Source organism: Ambystoma mexicanum, chromosome 9 (genome assembly GCF_040938575.1).
Source record: "Ambystoma mexicanum isolate Mex_15411 chromosome 9, UKY_AmexF1_1, whole genome shotgun sequence".
NCBI classification, from domain to species: domain Eukaryota; kingdom Metazoa; phylum Chordata; class Amphibia; order Caudata; family Ambystomatidae; genus Ambystoma; species Ambystoma mexicanum.
The window spans coordinates 663,352,231-663,370,733 of NC_090931.1; the positions used below are offsets into that span (position 1 = coordinate 663,352,231).

Genomic DNA, 18,503 nt, shown 5'->3' on the forward strand with positions numbered 1-18,503 from the left:
AAATAATATCACCGGGAAAAAGTTGTGGCGATATTATTTGGGTGACCATATATATGGGGACAGGGGCAGCTCCCCATGAAGAAAAAACAAAGGTTTGGGGGTTGCGGGGGTGCCTGTTACGCCCACCTGACTCCCACGGAGGCGCTGGCCTGGTTCGCGCTGCTGTGACCTCTTCTAAGGTGATGCGCAGGGTTCGGAAGACGGACTGGACCGGGCCCCCAAATCTGGCTTGTCTGGCTCGCAGAAGTATCCTTCTGTAGGCGAAAATAGGGGATTAACTGTCTGCGGGGTAATGCAATCGGCCTCCCACTTTCCCCTCTCACACTCCTTGAAACCCTTCTGTGATTTCTCGTAGCGTCTCACCTTAGGGTCTGGAAGGACGAGCTCTCCATCCTGCTTCTGATGCAGGGGCGCGTTGGTATCCAGTTAATTCACTGGATTTTCGGATTGGTGAGAACCAAACTTGCTTGGCTTCCAGGTAAGTTTTTTGATAAGAGGTTCCCCTTGTGTCCATGCATTAATGTACTAATGCTAGTGTCTCTTTCCCCATAGGGGCCGGGGTACGGAATGCCGGGGAACAGGCACCGACCCGAGATGAGAGATGAAATCCTTGTAGAAATCAGGTAAGTCTTTAATGAGCGTTTTTTGGTAATGTCTTTTCATCCGCTCATTAACGCTGATGTCTCTTTTTCCCCTTAGGGGCCGCCGTCCGGAAATGCCAGGATGCGGCGCGGACACGAAATGAAGAGGGAATGAATCAACAGGTAAGTCTTAACATGGAGATTTAGCTTTCCTTATTCCCTTCTATCTCTCACCTTTTGTTCTGGTCTTTTTCTCCGTAGGCGCTGGGGCGTGACTGCGAATCCGGATGATCACTGCTGAACATGGAGGCGCCCTGTAAAGGTGAGTGGAATGCGGTGCTGCAGCGATCGACGCAATGAACTTTAATATAAAAGTCTTCCTTTTCAGGATTGTCGGCGAGATGTCTCTGGGATGCGGTTTTAGCAGGTAAGGACTTTTCCTTCTTCTGTTCTCTTCTTCTCTTCCTTTGCAGGTGTTCCAGGATGCTGGCAGGCGTGGCATAAGTCAGGATGCAGGAGCAGACACGGTGAGCGTCCAGCTGCTAGATGCAGAACAACGCGAAGCACGTGTGGCTGTTCGGGTGGGGTTTAAATAGCCTTGGAAGAAGTTCCAGGTATGTATCCTTCCTCCAATCAGGTATGTATCCTTCCCCGACCACGCCCGGATGGTAAATTAGTCCCACAGGTAAAGTAGTTCCTTTCAGGCCTCAAGGAGGCCGGGATCCTGCAGCATGGTCGGCATCAGGTAAGTGCACCCAAGCATTCCCATAATGAGCCTGGCGCCTATGGCGCCAGGACTGATGTCTTTTATGAGCCTGGCGCCATAGTCGCCAGGACACTGTCCAAAGGGCCCCTATATGGGGTTGCTGGGTCCTTCCTTGGGGACTGGATGTCCGCTTTCGGGGACGCCGGGCTTGAACCGGCTCCCCGGGAGCGGGCATCATGACAGTGCCCCCTGTATGTTCCATGTAATAATGTCCCCACAAAAAACAGCAATTTTTCGGCAATGTTTTTGCATGCCGATATTTTTGCGGGGACATTATTACATGGAACCAATATATTTAGATATGGCCAAGTTCGCAAACACTTACGCAACTCTGGACAAGGTGCAAGCCTCCTTGAAGCTATTTGGCAAGAACATTTTTGCAGGGCTGGCAGAGTCAAGAGCCACTCAGCCAGTCGATACTCGTCATGTAGGCCCTCTGGTAACTGAGATCAATGGGGAGAACAAGTGGACCGGCACGCCAACCCTTTCTTTCCATCGACAGGGAGAGGTTGAGGCAGAGGCTGGAGATCCAGTGGCAAACTACAACATAGTAACACAGGCAAGAGTCTTGCCCGTAGTGCAAGAGTGCATGCTAGATGTAGATTTCCCACCTGTGGGAGGGAGAATAGTGCAGCATTTACGCAAGTGGAGAGAGATATCTGAAGACCCCATGGTATTGGAAACTGTACAGGGTTTCCTATTAAAATTCTTTCAAGAACCGGTGCAGGTCTATCCGCCGAGACCGTTCAGTCTTACCAAAGAAAACGTAACATTATTAGACATGTAAATAGTGAACCTGTGGCAAAAAAAATGCCATCGCAACAGCAGCAGAGGTCAGACCAGTCATCAACCTCAGGGTGCTGAATGCCTTTCTGGTATACAAACATTTTAAGATGGAGTGAATCCATCTTCTGAGAGACATACTCCAAAAAGGGGACTGGCTAGCCCGAGTATACCTCAGGGACTCTTACCTGACGGTCCCCATAACACAGAATCATCGTCATCTACTCCAGTTCCTCTGGAAAGGACACAGATGAGAGTTTACCAGTCTCGCGTTCGGGCTGGCATAGGCTCCTTGGTGCCTTACCAAGCTGATGAAGCCAGTGGTTGGTTATCTGAGGGAACCAGGCATCAGATTGATTATATACATGGACGATATATGTCTAATATGCCAGCACAAGGAACTGCTTTTGGAGCAGGTGAGGCCTACAACCGACTTACTGCAACAGTTGGGTTTTCTGATCAACTGGGAGAAGTCGGAGTTAATCAGGCTCAGTCAATGGAGTTCTTAGGTTTCTTAGTGGACACAGAGCAGGGAACCTCAGATTAACTCTAAAGAAGGTGAATTCCATCAAGAAAGAAATCGAGGCCATGATGGCGAAAGAAATGATATCCTTGAGGGGACTAACCAGACTAGTAGGGTGTCTATCATCATCAATTCAAACTATATTTCCAGGCCCCCTTCATTATCAAACGTTACAATGGCTAAAAATACAACATCTCAAATGGACTGTCATACGAACAGAGAGTCCCCATTTCACAAGAGGCGAGGATGGAACTGGTGTGGTGGTACCACCACATGGAGGCCTGGAATGGGAGGGTGCTATTTGGATCGTCCCTAGACCTTATAGAGTCTGTAGCCAGCAGATGGGGCTGGAAGCCCGGTGTGGTGATTTAGCGACCAGAGGGAGATGGCCTGAGGAAGAGCTACCGCTCCACATCAACTGCTTCAAATTGCTAGCGGGGTCATTTTCAGTACAATGCTGGACCCAGGAGAAGACTAAATGTTAGATACTTCTGAAGATGGTTAATGTTTCCGCTGTCAGGTATATCAATCACATGGGCAGGACAAAGTCCAAGATACTAGCAGAGCTAGCGAAATATTTTTGGCATTTATGCCTTCAAAGGAGGGTCAGCGTGACAGAGGAGCATCTACCGGGTGTCCACAACCAGGTGGCAAACTGGAATTCAAGATAGCTGAAAGACTCCAGGGATTGGCAGCTGGACAAGGCGGTGTTTCAGGAAATCATGATACGAAGGGGCCCCTGTCAGATGGATCTGTTCGCATCGAGATTGAACAGGAAGCTGCCATGGTCCTTCAGCTGGAGACCAGTGACAGATGCCTTTATCCAGGTCTGGGACCCAACCACAGAAATGCTTTTCTCCTGTTCGCCATGATAACGCTTGCACAAGTAAGGAGACGGAAAGCAAGATTAATAATAGTGACTCCGGAATGGAGAGGACAGGTCTGGTTTCTGGACCTATTGGCGATTTCGTACAACATACTAATTTTAATGGCCTGGGTAGAATCAATCTTATGGGGACCAGCAGGAGAGTACACCCTCTTCTGAATCTGGTAGGGTGAGCGATTTCAGGAGAACCTGGACTAAGCCAGGATTTACGGGAGATGCACATAAATTCATCGGAGAATACTGGGCTCCCGGAAGCAAGAAAGCCTATAAGAGCACATGTCTAATTGGCATAATTAGTGTATGGAGAGTGACGTACATAAAGTTCAAACAGATGTAATCCATGTAGTGAATTTTTTAGCCGCACTAGCAGTGCAGGGTCAAACATACTGACAGTCAACACATATCGTTGAGCGATTTCAGCTGGACATGAGCGTGGAAGGTAGCCCTATCGGGGAACATCCGCTGGTAAGGCAATTGATCAAAGGGATAAAAAGCATGACACCTCCAGCTCAAAGATATTCACATCTGTGGGACTTTAGTGAGCTGTTGAGGTTATTTGAGGCATGGGTTGACGAAATTTTGTCCAGGAAAACAGAGTACTCTACTTTTCCTTATCTCATGCAAAATGGCCTTTGAAGTTAGGGGATGATAGGTGGATAGAAAATCTTTTTCGCCAATAGGCGTAACCTTCTATATAACAAAACGGATGAAGATTGGTATCAGGACAGTAGATTATGCCGAATTTCCAGATCGGTCTAAACTGTGTCCGGTCAGATGTCTGAATGCCTTTGAAATCATGCCAGCACAGCTCAGACACGCAGGGGAATCCCAATTATTAATAGCTGTGAGGAAAAAATCTACAGCAGTTTCTCCATCTACCCTGGCAAGATTGGTAAAATGGTGCATGCGTCAGGCTGGCATTGATGTAGAACAATACGGAGCACATTCAATTAGAGGTGCTGTGGCATCCACATCATTCTGCACAGGGGCATGTTTGGAGGGCATTTCCAAGGCAGCTGACTGGTCGAATGAGTTGACTTTTACATTTTTTATTTTTTTTGACCGGTCGACAGGTGTCTATGTTGGTGGTGAGTAAGCTTTAAACAAGAATCATCCAAGCCTCTGGGTCTTGACATAGAATACAGATTTTCAATACTAACATAATAGAAAGTCATGATTCTATTAAAGACACAGAAGTGAAGGATTATCCCACCCCAGCCATTGTGAAGATAGAATTGTCACAAGTCTCTCCCCTTCTCACCTGTTTTTGTTGTTTGTTCGAGACCTTCTTTGGTGACTTCTTTCGCACGGTCCGGGATTTGTAAAAACCTGTGTGCTGGTCTTCGGATTCCAGCGTCAGGATAACAATCCAACTCCAGGATACGTTCAGATGTCCAGGACGGAGACAAGAAATGAACAATGTTCGGGCTCGTAGACACGGAAAGCCGTGACCCGAGCGCGGGCGAAAATCGAGGAAGTTAAAGGTAAGTCTTGAGGGAAAGAAGGAAGGAAGGGGGGATTCAATTCAAGGAACCGGGAAACAGGATTCAGAAAGCCCCGAGTGAACTGCGGCAAGACACGTCCAACTACAGCAAGCGGTAGCATTGAGACGCGCAGAGCCGTGGGGGCGTGTCTGTTTAGTAGAACGGAGAGCGTGGAGCGCAAAGGCTGGCAAGCAGCGTTCCGTGTTAAGCGGCCATGTTGGAAGGATTACTGCATTCAATCCCCTATGGGTCGGGGACCATGAAGTCCAAAAGGGACGTAGGCGACGGTTCATGACTGTATGCCTCCTCTGAAGCCCAGCTCCTCCAGGTTTGCCTGGATGGATAAGATGGTACCTTCGAATCAGCCTGGAGGAATTCATGTTTGACACAGGTTCCCAGGTGCGCTCACTGGGAGGATAACCTTTCCACTTGACCAAATATTGTAATTAACCACGTCGGTACCTAGAGTCACAGATTCTGGAGACTTCATATTCGAGTTGATCATTGACAATCACTCGGATAGATCTTGGAGCAGTTCGAGAGGGCTGAACATATGGTTTTAATAGAGAGGTGTGGAAGACTGGATGGATCCTTTTCCATGACTCTGGTAGTCGGAGTCGAAAGGCCACTGGATTGATGATTTCTTTTATAGAAAAAGGCCTGTAATATCTCAGAGCCAATTTATTTGGTCGTAGGTGACGAGGAAGGAGTTTCGAGGATAACCAGACTTGATCGCCTACTGCATAGGAAGGTCCCGGTCTTCTCTTGGAGTCAGCATAATATTTAACGTCTCTTCGGGCCTTTTCTAGGTGGTCCTTTGCTTCCTTGTGCACATTAGTGTTTCAATCCAGGAATCAACCGCAGGAACTGGGTAGGGTGTGGAAGAATGGACGGTAGGACTGAAGGATGAAATCCTTGACTACAGAAGAAAGGGCTGGTTTTGATAGCTGAGTGATCCGAATTGTTGTAAACAAATTTGGCCACAGGTATTAAGAGTGACCAATCATCCTGGACCTTGGTGGCAAAGCAACGAAGATACTGTTCCAGGGTTTGGTTTACTCGTTCAGTGGCTCCATTGGTCTGTGGGTGATAACCCGAAGACAAGGCACGCTGGATTCCCAGTATACGACATAACTGTTTCCAGAACTGGGATATGTACTGGGGTCCTCGGTCAGAGATAATCTTGGAAGCTAGCCCACGAAGCCGAAATATGTGTTCCAGGAAAATTCCAGCAAGTTCAGATGAAGACGGCAGTTTGTATAAAGGTGTAAAATGAGCCATATGAGTGAACAAATCAATGGTAACCATTATAGTTGTGTAGCCCCTGGAAGAAGGTAGTTCCACAATGAAATCTGTGGCAATGATTTCGCAGGGTCTTGTTGGTATTGCAGGTTGGAGCAGGAGACCTGCTGGTCTTTTGTTATCATGTTTGTTCTAATTGCTGACTGCACATGTCTGGATATGGATCTTGATATCATCCTTCATCTTTGGCCACCAAAACTGTCTTTGTATTGGACAGAGTGTTGGTGATGCCACGGTGTCCTGAATGGAAAGTATCATAACATAGGCTTGTGATTTTTTGTCTCAGTCCAGGAGTGGGAATGACCAAGTGATTGTCCTTGAACAGGTATCCGTCCTTAGTTTTGAGATTCCATAGATTGTTTCTCTTAAACTCCTTCCAAGATTCAGAGGACTGGGTTTGAATTTGAATATCCTCCAGGAGGGTAATTGCTTGAGCAACAAATATTGTGTGGGGAAATATCTTAGGAAAAGTCCGATCTTCAAGGGGTTCATAATCAGAACGTCTGGATAAGGCATCGGCTACAATGTTGTGTTCCAGTAACATGATGAATCTGAAATTGGTATTGGGCAAAAAAGAAGGCCCAACGGGCTTGACGACTGTTTCTACATTCTAGGGATTGCAGGACTTGGAGATTCCGATGGTCCGTGCGGACTTGTACCGGGTGTTTGGCTCCCAAAAGAAGATGACGGCAATCAGTGAAAGCTTGACGGATGGCTAGCAATTCCTTTTCCAGGATGGAATAATGAGTTTCACTGGGGGTCAAGTTGCGAGAGAGATAGACGATGTGGTGTTCTAACCTGTCGCCAAGTTCCTGTTTCAGGACTGCCCCAATGGCGTAGTTGGAGGCATCAGTCTCGACGAGAAAAGGTTGATCAATGTCGGGTTGAGCTAGGATGGGAGCTTGTGTGAACTCCGACTTCAACCGCTGGAATGGCGAATCTTGGGCTGAGGTCCACCGAAAGGGGGTATCCTTCTTTAACAATGTAATGATAGGATGCACAATCTCAGAAAATGCTGGTATACATTTCCGGTAGAAGTTAGCAAGCCCTAGAAGGATTGAATTTGTTTTACAGTGATTGGAACAGGCCAGGATAGAATGGAATCAACCTTTGAAGAGTCCATTCCAATTCCTTTTGGGCTAAGAACGAATCCGAGGTAGTGAACAGTTGATACATGGAAAAAACACTTCTTGGGTTTAGCCAGGAGCTTATTTTCACGTTGACGTTGTAAGACTGTCTTTACGTGCTCTTCATGTTTCAGGTGGTCCTTGGAGTAGATCAGTATGTCGTCCAGATATACGATGACGAAAAGGAATAGAATATCAGAACACTCGATCCATAAAACGTTGGAAGATTGCTGGGGCATTAGCAAGTCCAAAGGGCATAGCCAAGTATTCAGAGTGGCCAAAGGGTGTTCTAAAGGCTGTTTTCCATTTGTCACCTTCCTTTATACGATAAGATGGTAGGCACCCCTGAGATCTAATTTTGTGAAGACGACTGCACCTCTGACTGCTTCCAGGATGTCTGAGATGAGAGGCAATAGATAACGATCTTTGAGAGTGCACTGGTAATCCAAACATGGCCTAAGCTCCTGGGAATCCTTCTTATGAACGAAGAAGAGGGAAGCACCCGCTGGGCACTTAGAAGGTCGAATAGTTCCATTTTCCAAGTTGGTGTCCAGGTATTCCCAGAGGGCCCTTTTTTCAGATTCGGATAGAATAAACATTCTTCTGAAGGGAATCACTGCTGAAGGCTCAGTGTCAATGGCACAATCCTCAGGTCTGTGGGGTGGTAGAGCTTGAACAATAGCGGCTGAGAACACATCTGAGTAAGCCTGATAGGCCCTGGGAATCCGGATGATATTAGAGACAGTGACTGTATTGTGCTGAGTTTCGAGAGTCTTCAGAGGACCTTGGTAATGTATCTAGGGATAAACAGTGGGACATGCAATGTTCAGAACCAAGGAACAAGGAGCCTGCTGCCCAATTGATGTAGGGGTTATGCTTCTGTAACCAGGGCATGCCTAGAACCATTGGATAGTGGGCCGATCTTATAATGTCAAATTTAATCCTCTCTTGATGGTGGTTTATAGAAAACAGGATCTCTTTAGTTTGGAGGGTTATGGGTCCCGAAGACAGGGGTCTCCCATCAATATCTTCTACAGGTTGCATTGTCTCTCGAATTTCATGTGGAATGTTGTGAGTAGTGACCCAATCATGGTCTATGAATATGCCCATGGCTCTGCAATCCACTAACGCCAGGATGGGGTAAGATTCTTTCTTGGAAGGCGATAGGAATGCCTGTAATATCACAAGATTATTTTGTCCAGGAGAGTTCAAGGAAGGAATTGATGTGGAGCAGACATCTCTCTCCCAAAACTGTGCCCCATCTAGGATCGGGAGCTGGCGTTTCCCGAACGCCGTTGAGGAGCGATAGGGCACTCTCTCACGAGATGTTTATCGGAGGCGCAATACATGCACAGACCAGTGTGAATCCGGCGCATTCTTTCTTGTGGGGTAATGGGTTCACGGAAGGCCCCCAGTTGCATGGGTTCTGGATCCGAGGTTCGGGAAGCTGTGGGGTCTGGTCTAGATGGGTGGTCTGTGGCAGCCTTTTGGAAGGTTGGCTTAGACTTCTTCTTCTCTGCCTTTCTTTCCTGGATTCGAAAGTCGATTTGCAAGGAAAGGTCCATGAGAGCCTGGAAGGAGTTTGGGCGAGCTACCCTGCCTAACTCATCCTTTATTTCTTTGTTCAAACCTCTTCGGATGAGGGTGAAGCTGGCTTCTTGAGACCAATCAGCTTCTTTCACAAGTTGTTTAAAGCGGGTCACATAGGTAAGCATATCCTGGGATCCTTGCCGAAATTCAAGCAAACGTTCTTGAGCGCTGTAAACCTGCTCTGGGCGATCAAACATGGCCTTTAGGGCTTCTGCAAACCCATCATAATTATCCAGGAGGGCGTCGCCCGAATCGACTAGGGGGGTTGCCCAGGTCAAGGCGTTACCAGTGAGGTGTGAGATCATGAACCCCACCCTTGCTCTAGAAGTGGAAAAGTAGTAAGGCTTGAAGGTGAAGTGTACCAAACATGAATCAAGGAAGGCACGGAGAGTCTTTGAAGAACCATCAAATTTGTCCACTACTCCTCCCAATAACACACTTTCCTTAGTTGCAGAGTCACGTGACAAAACTAGCTGCTTTAACGCAGCATTCTCAGCTTTAAGGTTCTGGACTTCTGTGGTTAGTTCCTGCATGCCTCACATGAGGTCTTGAACCGCGGCTTCCATCTCTGTGTCTGTATCGTTTTGTAGGCGTCTCAATCTGTCACAAGTCTCTCCCCTTCTCACCTGTTTTTGTTGTTTGTTCGAGACCTTCTTTGGTGACTTCTTTCGCACGGTCCGGGATTTGTATAAACCTGTGTGCTGGTCTTCAGATTCCAGCATGAGGATAACAATCCAACTCCAGGATACGTTCAGATTTCCAGGACGGAGACCAGGAATGAACAATGTTTGGGCTTGTAGACACGGAAATCTGTGACCCGAGCGCGTGCAAAAATCCAGGAAGTTAAAGGGTAAGTCTTGAGGGGAAAAAAGGAAGGAAGGGGGGATTCAACGAACCGGGAAATAGGATTCAGAAAGCCCCGAGCGAACTCCGGCAACACACGTCCAACTACAGCAAGCGGTAGCGTTGAGACGCGCAGAGCCGCGGGGGCGTGTCTGTTTAGTAGAACGGAGAGCGTGGAGCGCAAAGACTGGCAAGCAGCGTTCCGTGTTAAGCGGCCATGTTGGGAGGATTACTGCTTTCAATCCCCTATGGGTCAGGGACCACGAAGTCCAGAAGGGACGTAGGCGACGGTTCATGACAAGAATGCCATGGACTGAATGGAAAAGAAAAATGTATGTTGAAGTATTGATTACATGTCTGATCTTGTGGTGTTATGTGATTGCCCGCCCAGTCGATGGCTGTTTTCAATAGTACCCTTTATATCTTGGCAGGTGCAGATCCCAAAGCGCCAGGATCATGAGGATAAGGAAAAAGTTTCAGTTGATGTTCAGGCGTTAACCGGTTGGGACGCAAGTTTCAGTTGTGGATCAGCTAAAGAAAAAGGAAGGAAGGAAGGAAGGAAGGAAGGATGTCAAGGGATGTTATAATGGATTAAGGAATGTGAGTGGATATAAAAAGTCAGGTGGAAACAAGAAACAACTAACAACAAACTACAAAATCACTTCATGTTCGTGGAATTGTAGTTCTTTTATTGTTTGTTATTATGGTTGTGATGTTTTATATGACTGCTCGAGAAGTACAGTGTAGAGTTGAGCGTACGCCTTCACCTCTGTGTCTTTAATAGAATCATGACTTTCTATTACGATAGTGTTGAAAATCTGTAATTATCAGGTGACCTGGAATGATCTGCCTAACTCAGACTTCCCTCTACCATAAAACAGAAAAGGTAAGAATTTGCGCTGAGGTTTAGGGTTGAGGTCTACGTCGGGGAAATTAAACGTAAACTACTGTCCAGTGTGATCAGTAGGGAAAAAGAAATTGAAGGGAGGTACAGGGAGTCTGATTTGAGGAGATCTTTTGAAAACCATGAACAAAAGAAATCTTTAAAAACGGCTAATATTTTACATTGAAGTTGTGAGAAACCTGAGTGTATTCTCACTCCTACTCCCCTTGGATACGCTGCGCAGGTGGCAAGGGAAAGGCCATCGCTCTTGGATCTGGATCCTGCGGCTGGAGAAGCGAGGGAGGAGCATCTGGGTGGAGGGTCCTTGAGGTTTGGGAGTGGGGAGCACTTGGGAGAGACATGGTATCCCCTTTCCCCATTGACAATCAACTTAACCCTCCTCTGACCTTTATGGGCTATTATAAGCCAACTCCCATCATTTCCCCACATGTGACACTTGATAGTACTGAGGCGAGGAAGATGAGACTAGTAGTAATGCACACTAGACCATGTCCACTAGACCATGTCACCACTTTAGTACTGGCATGAGGAAGATGCCTGTAAAGTATAGTGAAGGTCAGGCATGAATTTTTAATCATGGTCAGGCAAATCCAATTGAAAGTATAGGCCTGTGGCCTGTTACAAGGTTACAGGTGTATAAAAGCAGACAGGCTGTGCAGCCAAGAAATAGACATGGATACCTGTGTGTGGGAAACCAGCAGGATACCCGTGTTTGGCAGAGGGAGCTGTGGTGAGAGCAGTGGGATAGCCAGGATGCCGGCCCCAAGTCCAGTGTGCAGAAGGCCCTGTGCGACGAGAGAAGGGCAGCAGGAGCTGCAGAAACATCAGAGAGAGCGGGACACTGTCTGCATCCGGTCAGAGGCAGCGGAGCAGTCAAAGGGCAGAGACAAGCCCCTGAATGCGAGTAGGGGTTGTAAGTGTGTGCCCGCCGACCTGCGACGCTGGAGGAGAGCGCAGAAGCCGCCGAGGACCATCTCCACAGACAGGTGAATGTCAGGAGAGGTACTCGGTAGCCAGGAAGTTAAGGGGGGGCGTTGCTAGCGCCTAGCGAAACAGCAACACATCGCCGAATGAAAGGAAAACGTACATTTTATTTATATGTATTTATTGTGCATTTGCAAGGCACTTATACAAGAGTCGGACCTACTGGGCCTTGTGAGTATTCAAAACGTGCAAGTACCGAGAGAGAAGGGGTGGGGGATTAGGGGTAAGTGCTAGGTGTATCAATTGGTAAAGTGCTATGTAGTGAGCAACTGTAAGTGCCTAGGTGGAATGGTATACCACCAATACATAAGTAAGTACAAGCCTGCAGTGGCATAGGCCAGTGGGGGGTGCCAAGGCAAAGTGCGGGGGGTGGAGGGGCAGAGACTGTAAGCAACAGTGTGGGTGGCCAGGATCCAGGGAGACACATACGGGCCCTGGTAAACCAATCTCAGAAGCTGTAAGGTTTAGCAGATGAGGGAGGAAGGGAAGGAGGAGGTGAAAAGGAAAGTCTTGAGGAGCTTCTGGAATTTGAGGAGATACGGTTCAAGAGGAAGGGGAGGCTGTTCCATAGAATGGAGCCTGCTGAGGAAAGAGATTGGCGATCAGCTCGCTGTTTAGCGAAGCATTTAACATAAAGAGAGTTGGTGCCGGAGGAACGCAAAGATCTAGAGGGAGAGTATTTGGTGAGAGCTAGTTGTAGATAGCGTGGTCCCTGTTCCCAGACAGCCTTGTGGATGATGCAGAGGGATTTCAATTTGATCCTTGGAGCACCCGGGAGCCAGTGGAGAGAATTTAGCGCTGGAGAGATGCGGTCCCTGGGCTTGAGGCCAAGGATATGTCTTGCAGCCCTATTCTGGATTAGCTGGAGGGGTCGTAGAAAGGAAGAGGATAGATTAAGGAAGACACTATTGCAGTAGTCCAGCCTAGAGATAATCAAAGCTCTTGAGACATTGCGCTTGTGGGCGAAAGTGAGAAAAGGAAGAATTCGTTTGAGGAGGTGGAGTTGAAATTGCGACTTCTTGGCAATGTCCTGAATATGAGGGATGAAGGGGAGAGAGGAGTCAAAGATGACTCCAAGGTTTCTGGCTTCATTTGAAGGAGAAGGGGGAGAGCCCATAGAAGATGGCCTCAGTGAGGGAGAGAAAGAAGGAGCAGGACTCCCAAAAGGAAGGATCTCGCTCTTGCTGGCGTTGAGGCAGAGATTGTTAGATGTGCACCAGGACTGGATGGCAGATAGTCAGGAATAATAAATGAAGTGAGAAGAGCATCAGATGGAAGTTTGAAGAAGAGTTGTGTGTCATCTGCATAACATTGAAAGTTTGGGGAGAAGGTGGACATGAAGTGTGCAAGCGGGACAAGATAGTTGTTAAAAAGCCAAGGAGAAAGTTTGGAGCCCTGGGGGACTCCGCAGGTGGAGATAGATGTGGGGGTAAGGGGAAGAGTCCCGAAAGACCTGGGACGGACGGTCACAGAGGAAGGTGGTTAGCCAGTCCAGGTCCTGCTCCGAGATACCTAGGTTATCGAGGAGCTGTTTTATGAGGATGGAGTGGTTGACCGTATCACGTGTAAAGGAGAGATCAAGTAGAATGAGAACAGTTGGAGAGTTAGAATCAAGAGATGTGAGCAGTTCCCCGCGGGTGTTCAGAAGAGCTGTTTGTGTGCCTCTGGATGCTCGGAATTCAGATTGATGGTTGTGGAGGCAACCAACGAGTCAGTGTGCAGGGTCAGTTGGCGGAAGACCAGCTTCTCCATGAGTTTCCCAAGGAAGTGGGTGATGGATATGGGGTGGTAATTGGCTGGACAAGACAGGTCTGCAGAGGGTTCTCTAAGGAGGTGGCGCACAAGGGAGTGCTTGAGGGAGGAGGGGAAAGCTCCAGTAGCAAAAGAGTGGTAATAAGCCGCTAGATGCTTATCGAATACCGAACTAAATGGGAATTTGAAATTAAGCATATTGAACATTCATTAAACAACAAACTGAGTGAAACTTAACCATTGAGCATATTGCATACCTGATAAATACCAAACAGAAGGAAATCGCACAATTAAGTTGGTGAAATATAAAACTAAGAACGCTTTGTGGGCAAAGCTGGTGGAAAAAGACTGCTAAAGGGAAAGTGCCCAAATGACAGTAATCTTTAAGAAATTACATCAGTATGACAGAGTGCTATAAAAGGTGGGATAAAAGTAAGACCACCACAAAGTGAATGGTATGAATAATTGCATTGTGGCAAGGCCAAAAACTGGCAAGAGGAGACCTAATGCCAAGCGGCCATAAGGAGGGGGATCCTGGTTGTGCGACCTGTAATGGGTGGACCGTGTGGTCCGACAGTTGCGGCTAGAACAGTGAGTTCTGAAACTGCAAGAACCAAAAGGCATTGTGAATAATACTAAGCAGGGGACTGCCAGTGAATGGATGAGGCAACCCAAGAATATGGCCTGGATGATCTTAAGTTGTGTTAACCTTTTTGTTTATAAAACTGCAATAACTACAACTGGCGGAGTTGAAATCTTGGGGAAGGGAACTTTGAGAAATGAGACATTGCACCTGTTGTCTTGTGGCAAGGCTTCAAGACCATTTTCCTTTGAGTTATATTGCTTGGAACTTGGGGAGGGAACCCTGAAGATTGTGCTGAACTGTATTACCTTGAGTGGAAGAAAGGTAATTCCAAAACGTTTTGTGAAACTTTCTTGAACTTGGGAAAGGGAGATGAAGAAGAAGCTGAGAGCTGGACCAGCTCAGAACTTTATGTTGAACACTGTTTCTTTTGACTTTTGGCATCCCTGCACACTGTTTATATGTAGTTGTGAGGGCAAGCATAGGCTTTGGACACCGACACAATTTTAAGTTGAACTTTGACTCGCACTAATAAGTATCTTTTATTTGAATTTTAAGTCTGTGTCATACTTTGTGATACTTTTACAAAGTCTTCTTTTAATCATTACCAATGAAACAGAACAATGGTCTTGGGAAGTTTGACTTTTAGCTGCCTCAACGTAGGTCAACTCAGTAGGAGATGATCTGGGAACATGGAGTCAATCTGTTCGGGCCACAGTAGCTTTTTCCTCCAAAGAAAACACACTGATGAATCATGTCTTATACTGATGGCTTCTCTGAAGGCTACCTCCCACCTAATTGAAAAAACACTATCCGCCTTGCCCTGCATTCCATGCCACCTTTTGCAGCCCCAGTAACACAGAAGACACTACTCGAATTTAAGATTATACCCTTCTAGTCTATATTCCATTTACACTGACATTTAAGAGTTGGTTTGTTTTTCTAGAGTCTTTATCTAATTTACTGTGTTTCACAATGTCTTACAAAAAACAACTTTTTAATTTTATTTCTACAAAATGCACTATTGCCCTTAAGTTGTACTAACATTTCTTTTAAAATCAATGAACAATTTTAATCAAAACATGGCAAAAAACAGATACGTTTTGTGTCTGACTCATCAGTGTGCGACAGTTATCGCACGTTGAAAGTGACTAGGTGGCTTTTAAAGTTCTGGGAGAAAAATAATAACCTGCTATACTTTCAATACAAAAACACACTTCTTTTAAAATCTCTTGGATGGATGTTAATGCCCCACCATGTTTCATTGTATAGTCTGTCTTTCAAGTTATAAATAAGCACTGATTGAAGCCACTTATGCATCAGCTATGATAATCAGTGAAGCCACTCCATACAAAGCATTGCTTGATAAAAACCTTGACCCAAACAAGTTTATTCAGCTTATCAATGTTTTCACTGAGGGGAAAATAAAGGTGAATGTATTTTGTGTATGAGCAGTGCCAGGCTGGAAGAGAAATGGTGCCACAGAACCAAAAACCCTAAAAAAAGTAATCCTAGTTTCAGAAATTGCAGTTTGCAAATTCTGGCAAACTATACATTTTTAGATCATTCATGGCAAATGATGAATGTGTTGAGCCAGTTACAATGATCAAGCTCCCATATGCATGGGGCACTAAGTCCCCAAACTGACCAACAGTGAGTACAAAAAAACACCCTCTCTGTCCTGTTTAGGTCTTGCAAACCAATGCTTGATGAAGTTAAATCATATAATCAAATTTGTCCTCGCATATTGTGCTTCTGGTGTTGGTGGGATGTGTGAGAAACGAAAGGGTGTCTCACCCGCTAGTCCTCAGGGACTTGTCATGCAGGTGGCCAGGACACGGCCATCGCTTTTGGATTCAGTGCCTGGGGGTGGATCAGTGCAGGATGATCACCTGGGTGAAGGGTATTCGTGGAGTGGTGGTGAAGCAGCCTACGGAGACGTGGTATTCCCTCCTTCCCCGTGCACCTAACCCATCCTATTTCATAGGATTCCCTGATGTCTACACGCCGCCCTCCCCCTTTCCACACAAACACTGGGCTGAGGAAGAGGGCGACTGACAGTAACACTACGAACTCTTACACATCAAAAGGGACATGTCCCGCTAATTGAGTCAGGCACTTGACTCTAAGTGCATACATCTGATACCAATTAGCTTTCCTCACACAGATAAAAGGTGGAACACAGAGACACACTCTGAGCAAGGTGGAACACGAGTAAGAGCAGAACCTCTGTGGAACAGAGCAACGGACCAAGGTTTGAGAGCCACGGGTAGCGAACCCCAGGAGTTCCCTGCAGGAGGATGTTGCCTCCAATAGGCTGCAAAAGATGCATGGAGAATGCCGAATCCCAAATAAGGCTGCATTCTGTTTCAATGAGGCTGGCGCCCCCCCCGGGTGAACGGCAAAGTTGGTGTGGCGAGGCCAAGCCTGTGGTATGAAGCTTGACTCGCAAATTGGAAGAAAGTAAAAGACAAGAAAGAAACGCACACAGCTGGTGAGTTGTCAAGCGACGTGAGGGACCAGTGTGTGCTAAAGAAAGATTGAAGTGGCAACATTAGATCCCACAATTGAACGCTGCACGAATGTAGATGAGACACGAGGAAAGGCAGACTTACGAATGAACTTGGAAATATTGATAGCCTTAAAGTCAGCAATACTGAGTAGCAGCGTGGTCCGGCGAAAGGAAGTAGCCCACTTGAAAGTCTGTGAAAGGTGAAAAGGTTGTAAAGAGAAAGTGAATAAACTGTAAAAGCAAGGTTATTGAAATTAACCCTGAGAGAAGGGGAACGTAAAAAGCTGACCGTTAAACTTTGGTGCATAATACAGTGAACTACCCAGACCAGGAAGCACTGGGATAAATAACGTAGTGGAAAGCTGGAAGGTTGAAGTGGTCCTGCGGAGGTCTGTTGCAAAAGCCACACACATTTGAAAGTCTTCCACATCAGAAAACAGTCCGAGCCTGACTGAAGGAGACCGTAAGTATAATAAGTTAGGGGAAGGGAACCCTTCAAAGATATGAGTTAAGCTTGGGGAATTTGCTGTGAAAGGTCTAAACCCGATAGAAGGGGACCAATGTGAACTTTTTGTCAACCTGTGTTTTATTGAAATTGGAAAGAAAGACTTTAACGTGGAAGGCCAGGAGGGAATCAGTCCCCGTTTAACTGCTTTTTGTGTTAAGAATCCGAGCCAGAGTGTGTTATGTCTTGTCTACGGGGACTGCCTTACTCAGTGCTGTCCAACGTGGGGAGGAAAGCTGACTAAGCCACATTTATTCTTTTGAACACTGACTTTACTTACATATATTCCTTTTCACACTTTTTCTTCTAGGTATAGGGCAGGCATTAGGTTTTTAGTAGTATAGGCTATTTTGATTTGATGGACACAACTAGGACTGTTTTGTTTATGATTTGATGGTCGAGACTACTCCCATCCTAGCTATAGTTTCTCCAACCCCATTGAAACTTTAATAGAGGTTTTACAAATTGTACCTTTTGTGTCAGTGTCATACTTGACTCCCTTACAGGTGCTAGATAGTTCATCTGTTGAAAGCAGTGAACCTAGAAGGGAATTATAAGCAAAGAGGAAAAATAAAGGTGGAGTGGGAGAAGGAAGTTAAGAGGAAGGCTCAGGTACATCTTTGTTCCATTAGCAGGGGGCATCCACGTAAAAAAGAAGTCAAGTAATGACATCCGCAACAAAACCTATATTTGAGAATGCCATATTATGTTTTCTATGTTTTATGTACAATTAGATATCTTCCAGAAGTTGTTTTTACATATATTTTTAAAACTCCACTTCTTGGTTTCACATGTAACTATAAGAGATGTGTTTTTCCCCACAGGAGAACTGAAAAAGACCTTCACTGCTCTTCATTTTGAAGTTCAATGCTTTTTTTACGTAAACCTAGACGACATGATCCAAACGGTTCAGGATGTGGCACTGACACCCAGGCACCGCCACTATGACAGCTTTGTGTGTGTTCTCATCAGCCGTGGAAGCCCTAAGGCTGTTTTTGGCATTGACCAGAGCTTTCAGGGATTTGAACTGGACCGGTTAAGGAAACTGTTCACTGGAGCATCATGTCCTGGGCTTCTAGGCAAACCAAAGCTATTCTTTATCCAGAACTACATTGTTCCTGGTGGGCTAAGAGAATTGGACAGTCTACTAGAAGTAGATGAGGACAAGTGCAGATTTCTGGCAACTGATGGTAGATGGCAGAGCTTTGGGATTCCTAATGAGGCTGACATATTCTGGAGTCACTGCAAGGTGGATTCGTCCGTGCTGCAAAGGTCTTCTAATGCATCCTCCTACTACCTGTTCTGTTTGTCTCAACTTCTTCGAGATCATCACACACGGTGAGCATAACAGAAATAAAAGTGCATTAGTTACACTAAG

The 18,503-nt window shown here is 46.2% G+C and overlaps 1 protein-coding gene across 5 annotated transcripts in view; it reads left to right on the forward strand.

The window, feature by feature from the left end:
- CFLAR (CASP8 and FADD like apoptosis regulator) overlaps positions 1-18,503 on the forward strand; it is a 621,840-nt gene that overhangs the window by 529,536 nt on the left and 73,801 nt on the right. For all 5 annotated transcript variants that reach the window (XM_069615454.1, XM_069615451.1, XM_069615453.1 and 2 more), the window contains one exon: positions 17,950-18,463. In XM_069615454.1, the coding sequence (XP_069471555.1) occupies positions 17,950-18,463 (514 nt within the window). The remainder of the gene's footprint in view (positions 1-17,949; positions 18,464-18,503) is intronic.